The sequence below is a fragment of the Ctenopharyngodon idella genome, chromosome 24, assembly GCF_019924925.1.
Source record: "Ctenopharyngodon idella isolate HZGC_01 chromosome 24, HZGC01, whole genome shotgun sequence".
Lineage (NCBI taxonomy): Eukaryota > Metazoa > Chordata > Actinopteri > Cypriniformes > Xenocyprididae > Ctenopharyngodon > Ctenopharyngodon idella.
Window position 1 is genome coordinate 5,977,960 of NC_067243.1, and position 20,289 is coordinate 5,998,248.

The 20,289-nt window shown below is 37.3% G+C and overlaps 2 protein-coding genes across 3 annotated transcripts in view; one reads left to right on the top strand and one right to left on the bottom strand.

Moving 5' to 3' along the window:
* The window catches only part of si:dkey-82f1.1 (DENN domain-containing protein 2A), a 48,471-nt gene extending 36,827 nt beyond the window's left edge, over positions 1-11,644 (bottom strand). The window contains exons 1-2 of one of the 2 annotated variants that reach the window (XM_051884182.1): positions 11,501-11,644; positions 10,652-10,760 (exon numbers count right to left, since the gene is read on the bottom strand). The gene's annotated coding sequence lies outside the window, so the exon portion shown is untranslated. Of the gene's footprint in view, positions 1-7,189; positions 7,505-10,651; positions 10,761-11,500 lie in introns of those variants that run through there. The other variant, XM_051884181.1, reaches the window with a different exon arrangement.
* A 588-nt stretch (positions 11,645-12,232) lies between these two features.
* Positions 12,233-20,278, top strand: adck2 (aarF domain containing kinase 2). The gene is made up of 8 exons (XM_051884183.1): positions 12,233-13,553; positions 14,211-14,357; positions 16,333-16,461; positions 16,558-16,653; positions 16,732-16,977; positions 18,401-18,529; positions 19,371-19,424; positions 19,774-20,278. The coding sequence occupies exons 1-8, from the start codon at positions 12,711-12,713 to the stop codon at positions 19,912-19,914; spliced, it is 1,785 nt and encodes a 594-aa protein (XP_051740143.1). The 5' UTR covers positions 12,233-12,710; the 3' UTR covers positions 19,915-20,278.
* Positions 20,279-20,289: the final 11 nt, after the last annotated feature.

Consider the following 20,289-nt stretch of genomic DNA (forward strand, 5'->3'; position numbering starts at 1 on the left):
GGATGAAGGCATGTTACATAACTTGTCCATGTTGGCATCTGTCTAATTTTACTAGATTCTACCAAATGATCAACAAATCAGAACCAAGCTACTGTAGAGTCAACAACAGCAAATATGGGAGAGCTTTTTCCTTCACTTTCAAAAGTTGATAAGCAAACAGGGTGCAAAGTTGAAAGTCTTGAGTGTTGCATGACAGTGCTTGACCAGTAAGAAATGCAGCAACAAGAAAAAACTTGACGCTTCCCTCCGAGAGTTCAATGAATTGGAGTACGTTGACACGAGTCATGTGAAAAGGCCTTTAGGCTGCACATCTTAGATGGATTGCTGGTTCCAAAGCGCTGTAATTGGTTGCAGATTGGATGTGTGCAGGCAGCAAAAGAGTGAGAGAAGAAAAGAAGGCAGTATTAAAGTGTTTTAGAAGGTAAAGAGGTATTTCAAACAACCCACGCTAGGAGAGGAAGAAGAAACATCCCACGTTCCAGATGGGGAAGAATGGACTGTTTTACTCGGCCTCACCCACATTCCCCTTTTTATTTCCTTCTTGTTCCTTCCTTCCTGTCGTCTTCACTAACTCTATGACACTTCCACGTCACGTCCCTCGTCTTTGCACAAATCACATGTCCTAATCTGTAGGCTGCCCTTGAAGGGGAGTGTTGCAGTTCATCCTATTTTCTCTTTGAGGACTGCCAATTGATCTTTCTAATGATTGATTGATGAAATAAAGTCAGTTCCTCTTTTTACCGCCCACATAGTGCAGAGATACAGGGTTGTGACTGTCTTTTAAACAATGTTAAAGGGTTAGTTCACTAAAAATTTAAACTCTGTCACTATTTACTCACTCTCATGTCATTCCAAACCCATTTATTTCTGTGTTTACTAATGTTTACTAGGGTGTTGTATAAAAATGCTGCAAAAGCACAATAAACGTAGTCCACTCAACTTGTGCACTATATTTCCAAGTCTTTTGAAGTCAGATCCTAACTTTCAGTGAGGAACAGACTGAAGTTTGCATATCTAACTTACATTTAAATGTGTTTCATGATGTGTCACATGGTTTGATGTCAATGATGCCCAAAGGCATTGGGTGTTGTGTGTGACGTGTCACATGGCATTACGACAAGGTAAGTTTAAACATGTGGAATTGAGTTGCACGATTCTGGATAAATTGAGAATCATGATTTTTGAGTTTTAAATAGAGATCAAGATTCTCCCACAATTCTGAACAGATATCTAAACAATTACAAGAGATTCTGACAAAATATGAATTGTTGCAGTTTATTTAAAAATGTTTAATTAATTACAATGAATATTTAAAGAAATGGTTTGAATGAATGATTCAATGACTCATTCATTAAGACTTCTTTCATTACTGGATGAATCAGGGTTTTTGAAGGAATCTACTGAATGAATGATTCAATGACTCACTCATAAATACTTCACTTGTTTTCTTACTGAATGAATCAGCATTTTTGAACGAATCTCTTGAACGAATGATTCAATGACTCACTCATAAAAGGCTTGTTCGAGATGCATCGGCGTACCACAAAAGTACCACAAAAGCGATTCAAAAGCATAAGGAGTCATATGCTCTCCAAACCCTCTCGCGGTACTTTGATATCATACGCCGATCGGTCTGCACAGCGCCGATGCATCTCGAACAAGCCTTTCACTTGATTCATTACTGGATGAATCAGTGTTTTTGAATGAATCTCTTGAATGAATGATTCAATGACTCACTCATAAAGACTTCACTTGTTTCATTACTGAATGAATCAGCGTTTTTGAACAAATCTCTTAAATGAATGATTCAATGACTCACTCATAAATACTTCACTTGTTTCATGACTGGATGAATCAGTGTTTTTGAACGAATCTCTTGAATGAATGATTCAATGACTCACTCATAAAGACTTCACTTGTTTCATTACTGAATAAATCAGCGTTTTTGAACAAATCTCTTGAATGAGTGATTCAATGACTCACTCATAAAGACTTCAGACTTGCTCAATATGCATCGGCGCTGCGCAGACCGATCGGCATATGACGTCAAAGTATCGCAAAAGTGATTCAAAAGCAAAAGGAGTCATATGCTCTCCAAACGCTCTTGTGGAACTTTGATGTCATACGCTGAACGGTCTGCGCAGCGCTGATGCATCTCGAACAAGCCTTTCACTTGTTTCATTACTGGATCAATTAGCATTTTTGAACAAATCCCATGAATGAATGATTCAATGACTCACTCATAAAGACTTCACTTGTTTCATTACTGAATGAATCAGCGTTTTTGAACAAATCTCTTGAATGAATGATTCAATGACAAATACATTTTTAACAGTCACTTGTCGCCACCTACTGGTGTAACGCTGTGATGATACATTCATTATTTGAAGCACCAAGTTACTTTCAAAAGGTGATTTGCTCTATTTTGATCGCTACAGTAGATATCAGTGTTTATATCCGAACTATATCCCAGTTCTTCTATGATAATTTGAATTACTGTAAGGCAGGAATAACGACACTGTGTGGTTAAAGATTGTTTGTGAAGCTGTTTCATACCTAATTCTTAACAATGGCTCTCTCTGGATCAGCGGCAGTGCCAACACAGATTCGAATGTTCTGGTATGATTTTGTCAAAGGTTTAATAGACACAGGAGAATTGTTGTTATTTAGGAATAAGATCACGTAGGTGTTTGAATCGAGATTGCGATCTTTTAATGATTAATTGTGCAGCTCTAATACGGAAGCACAAGTGAGATTTGAGAGCTCTGATGGATAACGACTTAAATTTTGGTCTGTTCCACACACAAAGTTAGCGTATGATTTCAGAAGACTTAGAATATAGCATGCAACTTTTGTCATTTTAGGAGCTTGACAGACTGTGGTCACTGTAATATTTTTAAAGAACTTGAAATGACATGAGGATGAGTAAACGGTGGCACAAATGAACACTGAAGCTGCCCCTTTCTCTATCTTCTTGAGTGCTACAAAAACCACTGAACCTTGACGGAGACAGTATCAGAGCAACAGCTTGCAGGCACGGCTCCTTAAGGAGTGGGGGCTGGAAACTCAAAGAGTTATAAAAGGAGGAGGGTGAGAGAGGAGAAAGACGGGAAGAAGGAGAAGGGGTGGAGGTCAGCAATCACAGCATCTGTGGTCCGTTCCCTTCCACTCCAACACAAAGCCCCGGAGCTCACGGAATCCTGAGCAGCCAGAATTCCCTCACACACACCGCAGGGCACATTCTACAGCTGTTGCCGTGGAGACAGCCAGCGGCGGCTCGGCAGAGCTCGGGTCAGAATGGCAGTAAGGAAAAGTTCCCAAATGTTGCACTGTAAACCAGTAGGGATTCGCTGACAGAAAAACATGAGGCATCTGGTCTGTCGCAGGATGCATTTACATGTGTATGACGCTTCTGCAAACGCAGTACAATAGAGACAGATGTCTGTTACCACATGTCACAGGAAATCACACACAAAGACTGTCAGCTTGAAAAACGTGAATCTCACATACACACGAAGTCAAGCATCACTCATTCTTACAGTATATGAACAAAAGTATTAAGCTCATCTTGCAGAGTTTGTGCTCCAGACACAAGTTATTCCTAAAATCATGTGTCTTGTTGAGGGGAAGTGATCAGACTTACGCCAACAAAACAGGTGAAAATACATACATTGAAAGAGGGGCTCAACCCTAGCAGTAGCAGTAGTAACACCCTAGCAACCACCTAGCAACACCCCTAGCAACCCTCCAGAACACCCTAGCAACCTTCTAGAAACACCCCTAACAACACACTAGCAACCCCATAGCAACACCCCTAGCAACCCTCCAGAACACCCTAGCAACCATCTAGCAACACCCCTAACAATCATTCAGACCACCTAGCAACATCCTAGCAACACACTAGCAACCCTCCAGAACATCCTAGCAACCACCTAGCAACACCCATAACAATTCTTCAGAACACCTAGCAACCAACTAGCAACATCCTATAGCAATCACCTACAACACCTAGCACGCCCTAGCATCCACCTAGCAACATGTTAGCAACCCCATAGCAACACCCCTAGCAACCACCTAGCAACACCCCTAACAATCATTCAGACCACCTAGCAACATCCTAGCAATCACCTCGTAATACACTAGCAATCACTTAGCAACACGTTAACAACCCTCCAGAACACCCTAGTAACCACATAGCAACACCCATAACAATCCTTCAGAACACCTAGCAACCAACTAGAAACATCCTATAACAATCACATAGAACACCTAGCACGCCCTAGCATCCACCTAGCAACATGTTAGCAAACTTATAGCAACACCCCTAGCAACCCTCAAAACACCCTAGCAACATCCTAGCACCTAGAACACTTAGCACATCCTAGCATCCACTAGCAACCCTCCAGAACACCCTGGTGACCACCTAGCAACACCCCTATAAATCTTTCAGACAACCTAGCAACATCCTAGCAATCACCTAGAAAACTTAGCACACCCTAGCATCCACCTAGGAACATGCTAGCAACCCCATAGCAACACCCCTAGCAACCCTCCAGAACACCCTAGCTACCACCAAGCAACACCCTAACAATCATTCAGACAACCTAGCATCCAACTAACAACATCCTCACAATCACCTAGCACACCCCAGCATCAAAATAGCAACCACCTAGCAACACCCCTAACAATCATTCAGACCACCTAGTAACCAACTATCAACATCCATGCAATCACCTAGAACACCTTACACACCTTAGCATCCACCTAGCAACATGCTAGCAACCCCATAGCAACACCCTAGCAACCATCCAGAACAGCCTAGCAACCATATAGCAACAAGCTAAAAAAAAAAACTTCTACAGGTAAGAACTACTAAGAATTCTAGTCCTGCGTTCATTTCCAAAGGTTTCCAATAAACAAACCAGATGGAAAAACGTCCTCCTGTTGGCTCACTCAATTCTGCTCTTTCTTCCTCAACTCATCCTTTGACCTCGTGACTATTTATTAGAGTCATTTAGAGGGAGCCATTAGTCACAGACCAGAGACAAACAACTCACCCTATCAAACAGGCCTGCGTTCAAGAAAGACTCCTTCCTTTGCTAAACACACACACACACACACACACACACACAGCTCAGGCAATTACTCAGAACTGATAGCCATGCTCAGTTAATTAATTTTACATACATAATGTACTTTTTTTTTCATGAATGAGGCATACATTTTTTCTGTTTGGGCCCATCGATCACTATGTCTTTGTATGTCTGCAGTCTGAAAACAACTGGAACAGAAGTTTGCTTTTGATGTGTCATATTGGAAGGACTATGGGATTCTGGGAATTTCTTGTCCCTTGTTGTGAAAAACAAAAACATTTTAGTCCTAAATAGCAGTTACAAATAAAAACATGAGGATGAGTCAACAGGAATGGGAATATCCCACTCAGAATATGTTCTCTTCTAAGAAACACCTAAAAACTGTTTCAAAAAAGTCCAACACTCTCGGTTCTTTTGGCATTGACATAGTTTATGAATTATGAAGTCATGCTTTGAGACGGCACCAAAACTCTCACTCAGACTGTTTTTAAAGGAGTAGTTCACTTCAGAATGAAAATTTCCTGATAATTTACTCACCCCCATGTCATCCAAGATGTTCATGTCTTTCTTTCTTCAGTGGAAAAGAAATTAAGGTTTCTGAGGAAAACATTCCAGGATTATTCTCCATATAGTGGACTTCACTGGGGTTCAACGGGTTGAAGGTCCAAATGTCAGTTTCAGTGCAGCTTCAAAGAGCTCTACATGATCCCAGACGAGGAATAAGAACGGACATTTTCTAAAAAAATTTAAAATTATATACTTTTTAACCACAAATGCTCATCTTGCACTGCTCTGCGATGCGCCACACATTACGTAATCATATTGGAAAGGTCACACGTAGTTGGAAGTACCGCGGTAGGGCGAAAAACTCATTTTCTCCTCCAACTTCAAAATCATCTAACATCGTTGTTTTTCCTTTTTTTGTAAAGGCCGTTTGACTTTGCAACGTTCACTTTGTAGACACTGGATCGGTACTTCCGCCTACGTCACACGTGACCTTTTCAACATGATTACGTAATGCGTGGAGCATCGCAGAGCAGAGCAAGACGAGCATTTGTGGTTAAAAGTATCTAATTTTTTATTTTTTTAGAAAATGTCCGATGGTTTCTCTACATAAGACTCTTATTCCTCGTCTGGGATCATGTAGAGCCCTTTGAAGCTGCACTGAAACTGACATTTGGACCTTCAACCCGTTGAACCCCAGTGAAGTCCACTATATGGAGAAAAATCCTGGAATGTTTTCCTCAAAAACCTTCATTTCTTTTCCACTGAAGAAAGAAAGACATAAACATCTTGGATGAAATGGGGGTGAGTAAATTATCAGGAAATCTTAATTCTGGAGTGAACTAATCCTGTAAACCGTCAAGCATATTTGTATTTTTCTTATTCAGCTTGGCCGAAATGCTTTTGTTTATATCCCTCTCTCCTCTCAGCTGTTCAGAGAAGTAGAGCTATTGTTCTCCTGGATAAAATCACTAGCAGCACTTATTCAATTACGCTCTATCTATCTATTCGTGCTCTCGCTTCTAAGCCAGGAATGCACCAATTAACATACATTTCCCATTACTAGTTAACTTTGAACTTTCAGCCTTTGAACAACAAACTACAATCACTTCAAAAACAAAACAGCTTGTTTAACTTGTTCTAGTTGTACTACATTAAACTTCATACATTAAAAATGCAAACAATGCACATTACAAACACACATAAGTTCAGTTAGCTATTTAAATGAGGACATACCATAGACTTTATATATATATATATATATATATATATATATATATAATTTAAACTAATTATGACTACAGACTATTTATGTGTTATTTTTTTTCATAAGTTTTAATATATGTTTAAAACTAATTATAATGACTACAGACTTCCTAGATTTTTCCTTATTTTTTAATATATTTATTTTCTTTATCTTTTTATTTTTAGAATAGAAAAAAATAACATTATTTACCTGTATTTTTTAATCATTTTCACCATGGAGGGAGGTTTTGTCAAATGCAAATTTGGTTTTGTCAGAGGCAATTTTGTTCCCAAAGTATAGCTAAGTAAACCCACGCACGCACACACACACACACACACACACATACCTTGCTCTGTTGCTTGCGCCCTGCAGTAGTGCAGTGGTCTCTCATTTTGTGAAATCTGACCCCAGGAAAGACGGCATCCACTCTCATGATCTGAGCAGCTATTCCCTTCTTCTCCTCCCTTCTCCTCTCTTTTCCTTCTCAAGCACACACTTCAGCTGATTAAATCCTCTTTTTTCCCCAGCCAGTCCCCGTGTGTCCTGCAAACAGCCTGTGAGCAGAAGTAAAGCAGCACGGTCGCTCTTACAGACTCAAACTCCAGCTGCAGGCAACTTTATCTCTCTCCAGTGTTTCTGCCTTCCTTCTCTCTCTGATTCTCTTTTCCCACCCCTCCCTCCTGTAGCCAGGACCCCCCTCCCTCCCCTCCTCTTTCCCATCGGAGTCTTTCTCCTCCTCCAAACCCCCCACTGCTGAACTAATCTGCAGCTGGACGAGTGATTGGATGCCTGGTTACTGTGGAGATGAAGTGTCCTGCTTTAAAAGTCGACTAGAGCACAAAAAAATTCAATCCATCCGCATGAACTTCAGCCATTCTTAAAAATCTACCTGCAGCAAAGAATAATCACAAATGAGATCTCAACTGTTTCTCCCATAACAGAAATGAGATGAAATAGAAATCAAATCAATCACTTTTGCTTAAGTCTATTCTGTTTTTCCTTCTCACACGTCTCCTCTAGATTTAAGGATATATTTTTTTGACACATGTAATGATTTAAACACTATTATTTTTTAACTACATTTTTGGAGTAAAATTAACTTTGAATAAGATCTACATTTATCATTTTCATTCATGGAGATAACATGGAAAATGTGCCATGGCTTAAGCCCAAAGTATACTTCACTTTTTATGCGTATGCGAGGGTCAGATTACAGTGCAAATTTCGTCATCAAAAGAGTACGGACGTACTGTACACGCACTGCCGGATTTTTGTAACCGCATGTACTTGTACATGCGCATTTAATTTTTTTTTGTTGTTGCAGTAATTAGTTTATCCACAAGGTGGCAACCAAGCCCTGGGGCTTTAGTGGAGGATTTCTGTCACCTGGTGGAAAACAAACACACTTTTAAAGGGTTAGTTCATTAATTTAGTTTTGTCATTAATTACCCTCATTTCGATCTACACCCGTAAGACCTTCGTTCATCTTCAGAACACAAATTAAGATATTTTTGATAAAATCCAATGGCTCAGTGAGGCCTCCATTGACAGCAAGATAATTAACACTTTCAGATGCCCAGAAAGCTACTAAAGACATATTTAAAACAGATCATGTGACTACAGTGGTTCAACCTTAATGTTATGAAGCGACGAGAATACTTTTTGTCCCCCAAAATAACAAAATAACGACTTTATTCAACAATATCTAGTGATGGGCGATTTCAAAACACTGCTTCATGAAGCTTCGAAGCTTTACGAATCTTTGTTTCAGTGGTTCGGAGAGCGTATCAAACTGCCAAAGTCACGCCCCCCAGTGGTGAACCACTGAAATTTCGAAACACTTATGAAGTAACGAAGCCTCGTTTACTGAAATCACGTGATTTGATACACGCTCCGAACCACTGATTAAAAACAAAAGATTCGTAAAGCTTCGAAGCTTCATGAAGCAGTGTTTTGAAATCGCTAGAGTTTAGTTTTTTTGGCACACAAAAGGTATTATCGTCGCTTCATAACATTAAGGTTGAACCACTGTAGTGACATGAACTGTTTTAAATACGTCTTTAGTAGTATAAATAAGCCCAGATTTTACAGTGGATGGGAAACCGTCTTGAATTGCTCCTGCATCATATTATGTAAACTGCATTTATGACAAAGAACAACACAGATGCAGATATCATAACAATCTATCAATAAATGCACACATGCTGCTGTTACGGATTGAAACACATGCTGAATAACGCAGACTAAAATACAGGGATGAGCCGGAGCCTGTCGCCGGTTTCATATAAGGGGAGTGAGGCGATTACGAATTAGTGTACATATCACGGAGTTAATCGAAAATTTAGGGCTAGGTGGACATTTAGGGGAGCTAAAGCCCTCCTAAAATGGGCCCAGTGATGCCCCTGGTATGAGTGTTATTGCTTTACAATGTCTTTTTAGTTCATCACATTAACTGTGAACATGTCCACTTTCTTAACACAAAGTCACACAGTACTTCAGTTTTATTACATCAAACTGTACAAATCGAATGCAAAATGACTTTCAGACATTTTTTATGTGTGTCTTGGGTGTCGAGATTGTTTTTGGGGTCACGAATTCTGCTCAGAAATGACTCTTTTATAGCTCACAGTTCTCAGCTATGTTTATTGACATTATGTCAGATGGAGAAATTAAAATAGACACAAATGAGTCCATACATACAGTAGACTTAAAGAGAACATAGAGATATATAGGCCTAAACACCACCGTTTAAAAGTTTGGGGTCAGTAAGATTTTTGTTTATAAAGAAATTAGTACTTATATTCAGCAAGGATGCATTAAATTGATTAAAAGTGACAGTAAAGACATTTATAATGTTATAAAAGATTCTATTTTAAATCTTTTAAACTTTTATCAAAGACTCCAGAAGCAAAAGTATCATGGTTATCATTAAAATATGAAGCAGCACAACTGTTTTCAACATTGATAATGATCAGAAATGTTTCTTGAGCAACAAATCAACATATTAAAATGATTTCTGAAGGATCATGTGACACTGAAGACTGGAGTAATGATGCTGAAAATTCAGCTTTGATCACAGGAATAAATTACATTTGAACATATATTCACGTAGAAAACAGCTACTTTAAATTCTAATAATATTTCACATATTTTTACAGTATTTTTTAATCAAATAAATGCAGCCTTGGTGAGCTAACTGATTCACTTTAGATTAATATCAAGTAAGTTTTATAAGAGCTTATTAAAATCAGATTGTTTTGCTTTACATTGGCACGCACAACCATGTTTCTACGTCACATGTTTACACTATGGTTTCAAGTTGAGGCCCCTGGAGCGATGCGTTTTTCCTGCCCGCAGTGGGACGGTTTTAACGTGAGACTGAGGGTCTCTGAGGATCCGATGTGAAGGACAGTCTTGGCTCGACTTCAAGAGAGGAGGAGGAGATAGACTCCAGAGATCGAGTTACGCACAGATTTAACTGGAGAGTTTGCGGACTTAATGTAATCAGTGTCTTTTGTTGCTGTTATAAAGCTTTTGTGCTGGATTAACTCGGGCTGCAAAGCTGAATTCAAAGCAAATCTTGAAGCAAAGTGAATTGTAAAAGTCATTTAGTTCACTAAAGTGTTAACAGAAAGCAGTAATTGAAGGATCTCAGAGTTTTGCAACATCTGAATGAGAAATGCACATGTGTGTTTAAATATGACCTTTCTAAATAAAGAAACATCATCCACAGCATAACAAGCTATAACAGAGAAGCAGAAACGTCAAGATAAAATCAAAAACACTAATTATCAGGTCTGTGTTTTACCTGCTTCATAATGTGTTTCTTTGATGTACGAGAGAGGAAGAGGATGAGGAGGAGGAAAAGTTGTTGACTTCACAGTCATAATGACAAAACACAGTCATTACAGCGACCCCTACAGCATAATGAAGGGAAACACAGAGAAAATTAGTGTCTGGATTGAGTGCTTGTTTGTGAAAATGCTCTTTGGTCAGAAATAAAAAAATAAAAAATTGACTGACTGACTGATCTTCGAGTCGAGTTAATCAAGTCAAGTGAATGAGAATCTTTGAGTACAGTTGACTAGAATAACTTACTGAAACATACTATGACAAGGATAGGAAATATTCATAGACAAACAAACAAATACCAGTAAACTTTACATTTAATAATTTTAAAAGGGTTTCACTTATTCAGGGCTGCCAACTTTTGAGTTCAGTTTGGATTGAGAATTATGGATCGAAGGGGTTGATTCATAAGCTTGCGATTCGATTCCGATCTCGTTTCAATAAATAAATATCGTACATGTTAATTTTTCTCAAAGACAAAAAATCTCTCTCAAGTAGCCTAATGCTGTAAACTAAGGGAACCCTGACAGCTGGTACATTACAATTAATATAAGGCAGTTTTTATAATAATAACGTTATTTTTTAATGATATAAGAGTAAAAATAGAATGAATATGTAAAATAGTGCATATATTTGGCAAAATGCCTGTCTCTACAGTTAATTTTTCTAGCTAACTATGTTATGGTCTTTGAATGGCTTTCCTGAGGTAAATGTAACGGTACGTTACATATGCTGTTTTGACGTCTTTCCGCGGTTAAAACACAGACTGAGCGATTATCTGAGACATGATACATTTCTTTCAACATACCTTTTGACGTTCATTCATGTTTATTTCGTGCTATAACTAGTAGTAAAGAGGATGATCGATTGACGTGTCAGTTGAACTGAAGCACATTAAAGAGCGCCAAAACGGTGAGAAAACTGAGCATGAGAGCGTGAGAGTGTCAATTCTCTTTAGACGCTGTGTTGTGGAACGAAAATAATCCGACTGCTATTTTGAAAAATACATTTGGATTTCCGGTACGTCCTTTAATTACTATAAAGCTATTTATTATGATATATTTATTTATTATAATATATTTATGGTCTGATGCATGCAGTGCATATTTAAATATGACTAATTAACATATTGACATATAAGACTAAGAAATAAAGTGTCATTTATTAATCTTGAAAATGTAAAATTTATAGTACAAGAGGGGTAATACATAATTACTAATATAAACAACAACAACTATGATAATGGTAATAACAATAATAAAAAAACGTTAAAAATACAAAAAAGTGGGACAATAACAAACAAAACTGCAATATATATTTCATATTAAAAATACGAAAATTTAGTTTTGTTTATTTATTTACTTTATTTTATTATTCGTGTGTTTCAATTTAATTGTAATTCAACTGAATTAGGACTAAATGCAACTCAATGACTACTTACATTTCTTACTGTCCTGTGTTAATTACTGCTGAGCTGATGATTTATTGAGTTTTAAATATAACATATACTTTATTAATCAATAAATGAACAAATCTTTTCCATGTCCACCGAGCTGCGGAACTGATGTTGAGAATCACACGGAAGGATTTATCAGCCGGACCCGAGGAGAGGAGCAACATTTCATAACCAACGTTTGAATGAATTCACCTGAATTCGCGTTGAAATGTGGAGGTACAATGAGAAAATAACGCGAAACACCACTGTATCAGAGCTCTGTCGGCGAAAAATTACAATTTGATTACATGTTTGTATGTGCTGCTGTAATTTGAATCTTTCTGTGTATAATATTATAACTTAACATCGTAGATATAAAGGTTTATCATTGCTGTGTATGTGTACAAGTAGATTTTTTGCACTAAATAATTTCCCATTTGTAAAAGTAAATGTTTATTAATCATTCTAGATACTGTATGCATGATCTTCATGTGATTTCAAATCTGAACAGAAATTTTAATAGAATTACCTAAAGCAACTGCTGAATGTGTAAATAATAATAATAATAATAACTGTATCAAAAATGTCTGCTTTCTGCGCAAAGCACCTGCTCCAGAACTTCAGGTGCATTGTGCACAGGGTATCGATTCGAATACCGTCCCGTAGAGTGTTTCTTGTCAAAGGTACTCGTCTTTTATCTCAAACCCCCAAAGTGGGACTCTTCTGTTGGACTGCATGTGGCATCACTTACGCCACAGGCCAGGAAGCCGTCCATCAGCAGAGAACCACAGAGAGGAAGTCAATCGCCCGAGTGCAAATCCACAGGTTAGTATTCGTCTTGCGTCTGGGACTCCGCGCATTGGTGCTTTATCTGAAGTTCAGCCCCCTTCTTCTTCTGTATCCTCTGACTCTACTATCACAACGTTGGGCGTCCCACTGGTTGGACGCCCTGCTTTGGGTCACGGAAACATCTGGACCTACTTTTATCAAACTGGGCCAGTGGGCCAGCACCAGACGGGACCTCTTCTCGCAGGACTTCTGCGACCGCTTCTCAAGGCTTCATGTGCAAGTAAAGCCCCATCCCTGGATTCACACCAAGCTCTGTCTGAGGAGGGCGTTTGGGGAAGGATGGAGGCAGATGTTTGTGTTTGACAGTAAGGAGCCTGTGGGGTCGGGGTGCGTGGCACAGGTGTACCGCGCCAAAGCCAAGGTGGCGAGCGTGGAAGATCCGGCGTTCCAGCAGCTGGTGGAGGAACTGGAGAAGAAGAATCTCCTAGAAGCCTGGGAGATCCCCGGTCTGGGAGGAGCTTTGAGCGACATCTGGGAGATGAATAAAGATGAGGAGGAGACGGTGGATATCAAGACAGAGAGACCTCGTCCAGACGAACACCCTGAGGAAGAGCGTCTGATTCCTGTGGCAGTTAAGGTAAAGATCATATTTACTTTCTTGCTTTTTAAACCCGTCCAATCATCTGGCTCAATTTGAATATTTTTCATGTTCCAGTCAATTCCCAGTGAAATTTATTTGTGTATACCATATTTTTGCACAGAAATACTACAGATTTTCATGGTAAAATGTTTTTTTTTAATTTAATGTTTATTTATAGTCTTACCCTGTTACCTCTGCATTTATTTTGGTATTTTGGTATTGGTAAATATATACAGTACTAGTCAAAAGTTTGTAAACATTACTATTTTTAATGTCTCTTCCGCTCATCAAGCCTGCATTTATTTGATCAAAAATACAGAAAAAATAGTAATATTGTGAAATATTATTACAATTTAAAATAATGGTTTTCTATTTGAATATACTTGAAAATATAATTTATTTCTGTGATCAAAGCTGAATTTTCATCAGCTATTACTCTAGTCTTCAGTGTCCTTTTTTTGGGTCAAAAATGACCCGAACAGAGGATTAGGGATGGTAGACAAGCAAAAAAAACGGCTATAAATCTGTATTAATTGTGTTGTTTATATTTATATATGGGTTTGTGTTTTTATTGGTTAGTGTTTTTTGTCTTTTTTCCCTGTTGTTATGAGGATTTTTAATATGATCATCATTATTCTTTTTTTCTTCAATCAGGTTCTTCATCCAGGAATCAGGCAGCAGGTCCAGATCGATCTGATCCTAATGAAAGCTGGAAGTTTATTCCTCAACTGTTTGCCCGGCGTCAAGTGGCTCAGCCTGCCTGAGATTGTAGATGAATTTGAGAAGCTCATGACCAAACAGGTACTGATGCTTTATGAAGAACGTTCCTTCATGGCAGTTAACCTATTCTGAAACCATAAGAAGCATTTTCGTTACTTGAAATAAAATGGTAAGACTTTACAATAAGGTTCATTAGTTAAACATTAGTTAATATATTAACTAACATGAACTAACCATGAGCAATACATTTGTTACTGTATTTACTAATCTTCGTTAGAGTTAGTTAATGAAAATACAGCTGTTCATTGTTTGTTCATGTCAGTTCACAGTGCATTAACTAATGTTAACAAGATTTTAATAATGTATTAGTAAATGTTGAATTGGCTTGTTTTGTTGGTCTAGAAAAGTAGGCGTTCCATTCAGCTCATTATCAAAGCTCACAGCATTTTGTGGATTAAAGGCACAATATGTAGTTTTTTGCCACTAGAGGTCGCTTATTCAAAACAAAGGCGTAGCTTGATGATGCCTTGATTTTGCGGAATCATGGGAGGTGTTGTCTCTACGTCTACAGCCGGTGAAAAAGAATCCGATGGGACTCACGCAGAAATCATATTCATGGATGAGCTAATGCTGGAGCAATTGCTAATGAGAGACGAGCGACACACGTCTCGAGAGCAGAGGGACTTTTATTATGCCGCAGTCGCCGCTTCCGCTTCTTCTGGTCAATCGTATGTGGGGTAACGCAGCGCTGTTTATCATATTAGACACATTTGAGTATTAAAATTTGTTATAATGCTACTCTGCGTTCGCTCGGCGGCTGCTATGAGACACTTCTTGCAAACTGCAGTAAGCTAGATCCATATTAGTCATGGTAAAACATGGTACTCGCAGTAAATCAAGAAAACGAGATTTAAACATTAAGTTTTCTGTCGATGAATGTATCCAAACAGTTGCTCTCCTGTCTAATAAAACACATAATATATGAAAGCGTCTTTAGTGTTTCCATGGTTTCTACAAAATAAAACCGGAAACTGAGGGTAACGTGGGTATGATGTCATTGATCGGCGCCGCACGAACACGGTCTGTGTCCTGGTTAAAATTGCTTATTTCTCTGGATTTAAACATTCTTGGAAACATTTGGGATAATTTAAGTACACAAGTCAACAAAATATATAACATTATTTTAATCCAAAAATCCTACATATTGTGCCTTTATTCATTTGCACCGATGAATTGTTTACCACAAGACTAATAATGTACGCTAAAGAAGTAAACAGGGTCAATTTTGATTTCATGCCGACTTTAAATGAAATAAAATAAGTTTTTTTTTTTTTCAGCTACTTGCCAAAGCAACATCTTTAATTTCCATGTAGTTTAACTTGATGTACTAAAATAACTAAAACTATAACTGAAATAAAATGTATAAAAACTATATAGACATATTTTAAAAAATAATAAAAATGAAAAAACAAAACAATAAACCCCAGAAAATTCATTAAAAAAAAAATACTAATTCAAAATACTAAAAAAAATAAAATAATCAGTGTTGGGAAAGTTACTTTTAAAAGTAATGCATTACAATATTGCATTACTTCCTAAAACAGTAACTAATCCCTAAATAATAACTGGGCTTGCTTGTTTGGTTTTTTTAATAACAAAAAAGTTTTTTGGCAAATGTAAAGACCCTTTCACATCAAAAGTGCAAATGCAAAAGGAAATGCAAATTCATGTCTGTACAGTTGAGGGCGCAGCTCAAATAAACCTTTCAGCTGTGCCGCAGGAGAAGAAAGTTCAACACTCTTCAGCAATAAAAACAAAAAAATTAAACACATGTAATGTTTATCTAAAGTTATTTTGCTTATTCGTATGGTTGAATTGGATCATGGAAGTAATGTGTTACTGTACTAGTTACTTGAAAAAAGTAATCGGATTACATAACTTGCGTTACTTGTAACGGTTACCTCAAACACTGACTATAATAGTCTCAATGATACTAAAATAACACTGCTTCATGGCGACCAAGTGTTTTTGTGCTTTAACATCCTATTTGATGCAGATCGATCTTCGGTTTGAGGCCCAGAACATCGAAAAGTTCCAAAAAAATTTCAAAGATCTGGAATACGTGAAGTTTCCGACACCCCTCAGACCGTTCGTCACAAGGACTGTGTTGGTAGAAACGTATGAGGTAAAAATGGCAGTGCTCCTGATCATTTTAATATTGCATAATTATCCTATTTTATTTGACTGAGAAGAACTAACGCTTTGATTTGTGCTCTTGTAGGAGAGTGAACCCATCTCAAAGTACATGAGCGCCGACGTCCCAGCAGGAGTCAAGCAGAGAATCGCAAGGATGGGCGTCGACCTTCTTTTGAAAATGGTTTGTTAAACAATCACCAGATTCGTTTTGTGTGTTTGTTACACTGAAGTCTGTCTAACTTGTGGTCATCTCTGGCAGGTGTTTGTGGATAATTTCGTCCACGGGGACCTCCATCCCGGGAACATCCTGGTGCAGGGTGGGCGAGGAGAGGGTCCCCAGGACAGGGCCACTCTGACGGACCTGTGGGACACTGTGGTGGTCAGCATGAGACCGACTCCTCCGGCCCTGCAGCTGGTGCTACTGGACGCGGGCATCGTGGCGCAGCTCAGTGAGGCGGATCAACGCAACTTCAGAGCCGTGTTCACCGCCGTCGTTCTCAAGCAGGTAAAGGACAGATGTGGATTGTGCTTCTTACATTGACAGTACTGAATGTGAATGTACTAAGAGCCACATTTCAAGTGATTCCATCCTGAAATGTTGAAGAAGTGTTTGTTGAAGTCGGCATCAATGTTATTTTAGTATTATTTACGATTTTTTTAATGTTTTGAAAGAAGTCTCTTCTGCTCACCAAGGCTGCATTTATTTGATTAAAAATGCAGTAAAATCAGTAAAAATTGTGAAATATTATTATAATTTAAAATAACTGTTTTCTATGTGAATACATGTTAAATTGTAATTTATTCCTGTGATCAAAGCTGAATTTTCAGCATCATTACTCCAGTCTTCAGTGTCACATGATCCTTCAGAAATCATTCTAATATGATGATTTGCTGCTCAAAAAACATTATTATTAACAGTATTAATATTAATATTTTAAATTCTTTTATTTTCATAAATGTCTTTACTGTCACTTTTGATCAATTTAATGCATCCTTGCTGAATAAAAGTATTAATTTCTTTAAAGAAAATTTACTTATCCCAAAGTTTTGAATGGTAGAGTATCATGATTTCACAAAATTATGAAGCAGCACAACTGTTTTCAACATTGATGATAATCATAAATGTTTCTTGAGCATCAAATCATCATATTACAATGATTTCTGAAGGATCATGTGACACTGAAGACTGGAGTAATGATGCTGAAAATACATCTTTGATCACAGAAATAAATTACATTTTAATATATATTTACATAGAAAACAGTTATTTTAAATTATAATAATATTTCCCAATTTTTACTGATTGTACTGCATTTTTAATCAAATAAATGCAGCCTTGACGAGCAGAAGAGACTTTTATTTAGTGATTTTGTTAGTTCTTTTGTCATTTTTTTTTTATTTTTTTTTTATTAGTTTTTGTTCTTTTTTTTTTTTTTTTTTAAATATGTTTATTATGTTTAATATGTTTTTATTTCCATCTTAGTTTGAGTAATTTAGTACTTTAACTTATTTAGTTTAGTTAGTTGCCCATTTTTAGTTCATCTAATATTTTATTTAACTTCAGCTTCGTTTCAATTACCTAAAACACTTTTTAATAGCTTTAGTTTTAAGACTGGAATACAGACAGATTTAGTAAAAAAAGTGTGGATTGGGCACAGACTCAGATTTTTTAGCTTTAGACTTTGATTCCATCTAGTCGGAGGAGATCAAACATGATTGATATTTTAAGCGGATTTCAGAACACATTTTGTTTTCATTTTCATAGCTACGAGGCACATGTTTCAGTTCAGAATAACTGTGTGGTAGTGTTTGATCCTCAGCTCAGGTTTTCTCTGAAACCATTTACAAAGTCAGCAAGTGTATGTAGTGTCTTCCAGCCTTTAGTTTTAGTTGATACCAACATTAACCTGATGTTCTTGTGTTGCCAGGGCGAGCGAGTTGCAGAGCTAATCCTTCATCACGCCCGTGCCAATGAGTGCCAGGATGTGATGCGTTTCAAGAAGGAAATGGCTGAACTAGTGGATCATGCGCTCAGTGACACGCTCTCCCTGGGAAAGGTACGGAGATACACACACACCTCTATCACTTCCATAATTACTTATAGATCTATGTTGGCAAAAGTTTGGAATAATTATGATTTTTTTTTATGTTTTTTTCTGCATTTATTTGATCAAAAATACAGTAAAAACAGTGAAATATTATTACAATTTAAAATAAGTGTTTTCTATGTGAATATAGTGTAAAATATAATTTATTTCTGTGATCAAAGCTGAATTTTCAGCATCATTACTCCAGTCTTCAGTGTCACATGATCCTTCAGAAATCATTCTAATATGCTGATTTTTTTTTTTATTATAATCAGTGTTGAAAACAATTGTGCTGATTAATATTTTTATGGAAACTGTGATACTCTACCATTCAAAACTTTGGGATAAGTTAATTTTCTTTAAAGAAATTAATACTTTTATTCAGCAAGGATGCATTAAATTGATCAAAAGTGACAGTAAAGACATTTATAATGTCACAAAAGATTCTATTTCAAATAAATGCTGTTGTTTTTTGACTAGTTGTGTATTTATCTATTTCATCTGATGATATGAGGCTATTTTGATCAGCTGTTTAACAGAAGCAATCTTTCAAAATAGTGTCAGTTCTCAAATTTAACAAAGCACCTTTTTGTCTTGAAATATTTTTTTGTGTAAATATTGTGTAAGCATGTTCATGTACATCTAAGTTTCTGGCATTAAATTGCATCAGCAGCATTATATCCCTCTAGACGTGTGTGTCGGCCATTAAAATTAATTTCATCTGACCACTATTCATAATATCTGTCCTTACTACGAGATTTCAGTATTGCTGGTATTAAACATGTTTCACACAGTATCTGTTGTTTTGTAGATTCAGGTGTCCGAGCTGCTGTCGCGAGTCTTCGGTTTACTGATCCATCACAAGGTGAGAGCAGCTGATGTTAAATCACTCCAAACTTAAACTGGCTGCATCGTTTGTTATTAGCACAAGTTAGTAGATCATAAACTAGTAAACAACACTTTTAAATATGTGATTTAAAGAAAAGGTAACACTTTACATTAGATAACTTTATTAAATAACTAATATTAACATGAAAAATGGTTATTAACATAAGTTTGAAAAACTTATTAACATAAGTTAATCAAAATACAACTGATCAGTGTTTGTTCATGTCAGCTCAGGTCCATTAAATAATATGAACAGATGCATAAACAGGAACTGAATGCAAAATAAGTACTAATGTACAACGCACAAATATGTTTGCTCGTGGCAGGTGAAGTTGGAGAGTAATTTCGCGTCTATGGTGTTTGCCATCATGGTCCTGGAGGGTTTGGGCAGATCGCTGGACCCCAACCTGGACATCCTGGAGATCGCCAAACCCCTGCTGCTGAAAAACTGCGCCTCAGTCCTCTGATTCTCATCCATCACATTAACAACATTTACTGTACCTCACTGTAACAGCCTGCTGCTCAAACAATGGGAGTCGATCAGGGAATTTAACCTCGCACTACATATCTGGGATCAGTTTACATGTGTCTTGTCCATGTTCAGGGTTATGAGGAAAAGTTCAAGCTGTTCCTGGATCAGTAATATATGCTGTGATGCTGTACTTATGGGGCCAGATTCAGTCTTTTTGATTCAATTCTGAAGTTTATAGACTTTAAGATGTTAAATTCAGTGTCAGATTACAAGGTAAAACATTATATATATCCACATGTTAGGCTGCTTTCACTTTAACTGTGTTTTTAATTGCATTAAACCCAAACCTGCTTACAAAATCCCTGAAAAG

Bases quoted from the DNA above. Each gene is read 5' to 3' on its own strand.
- adck2 (XM_051884183.1), top strand. From the start codon at position 12,711: ATGTCTGCTTTCTGCGCAAAGCACCTGCTCCAGAACTTCAGGTGCATT. The intron at 16,462-16,557 runs GTAAAAATGGCA...GTGCTCTTGTAG, and splicing joins TGTTGGTAGAAACGTATGAG to GAGAGTGAACCCATCTCAAA. The intron at 18,530-19,370 runs GTACGGAGATAC...GTTGTTTTGTAG, and splicing joins ACACGCTCTCCCTGGGAAAG to ATTCAGGTGTCCGAGCTGCT.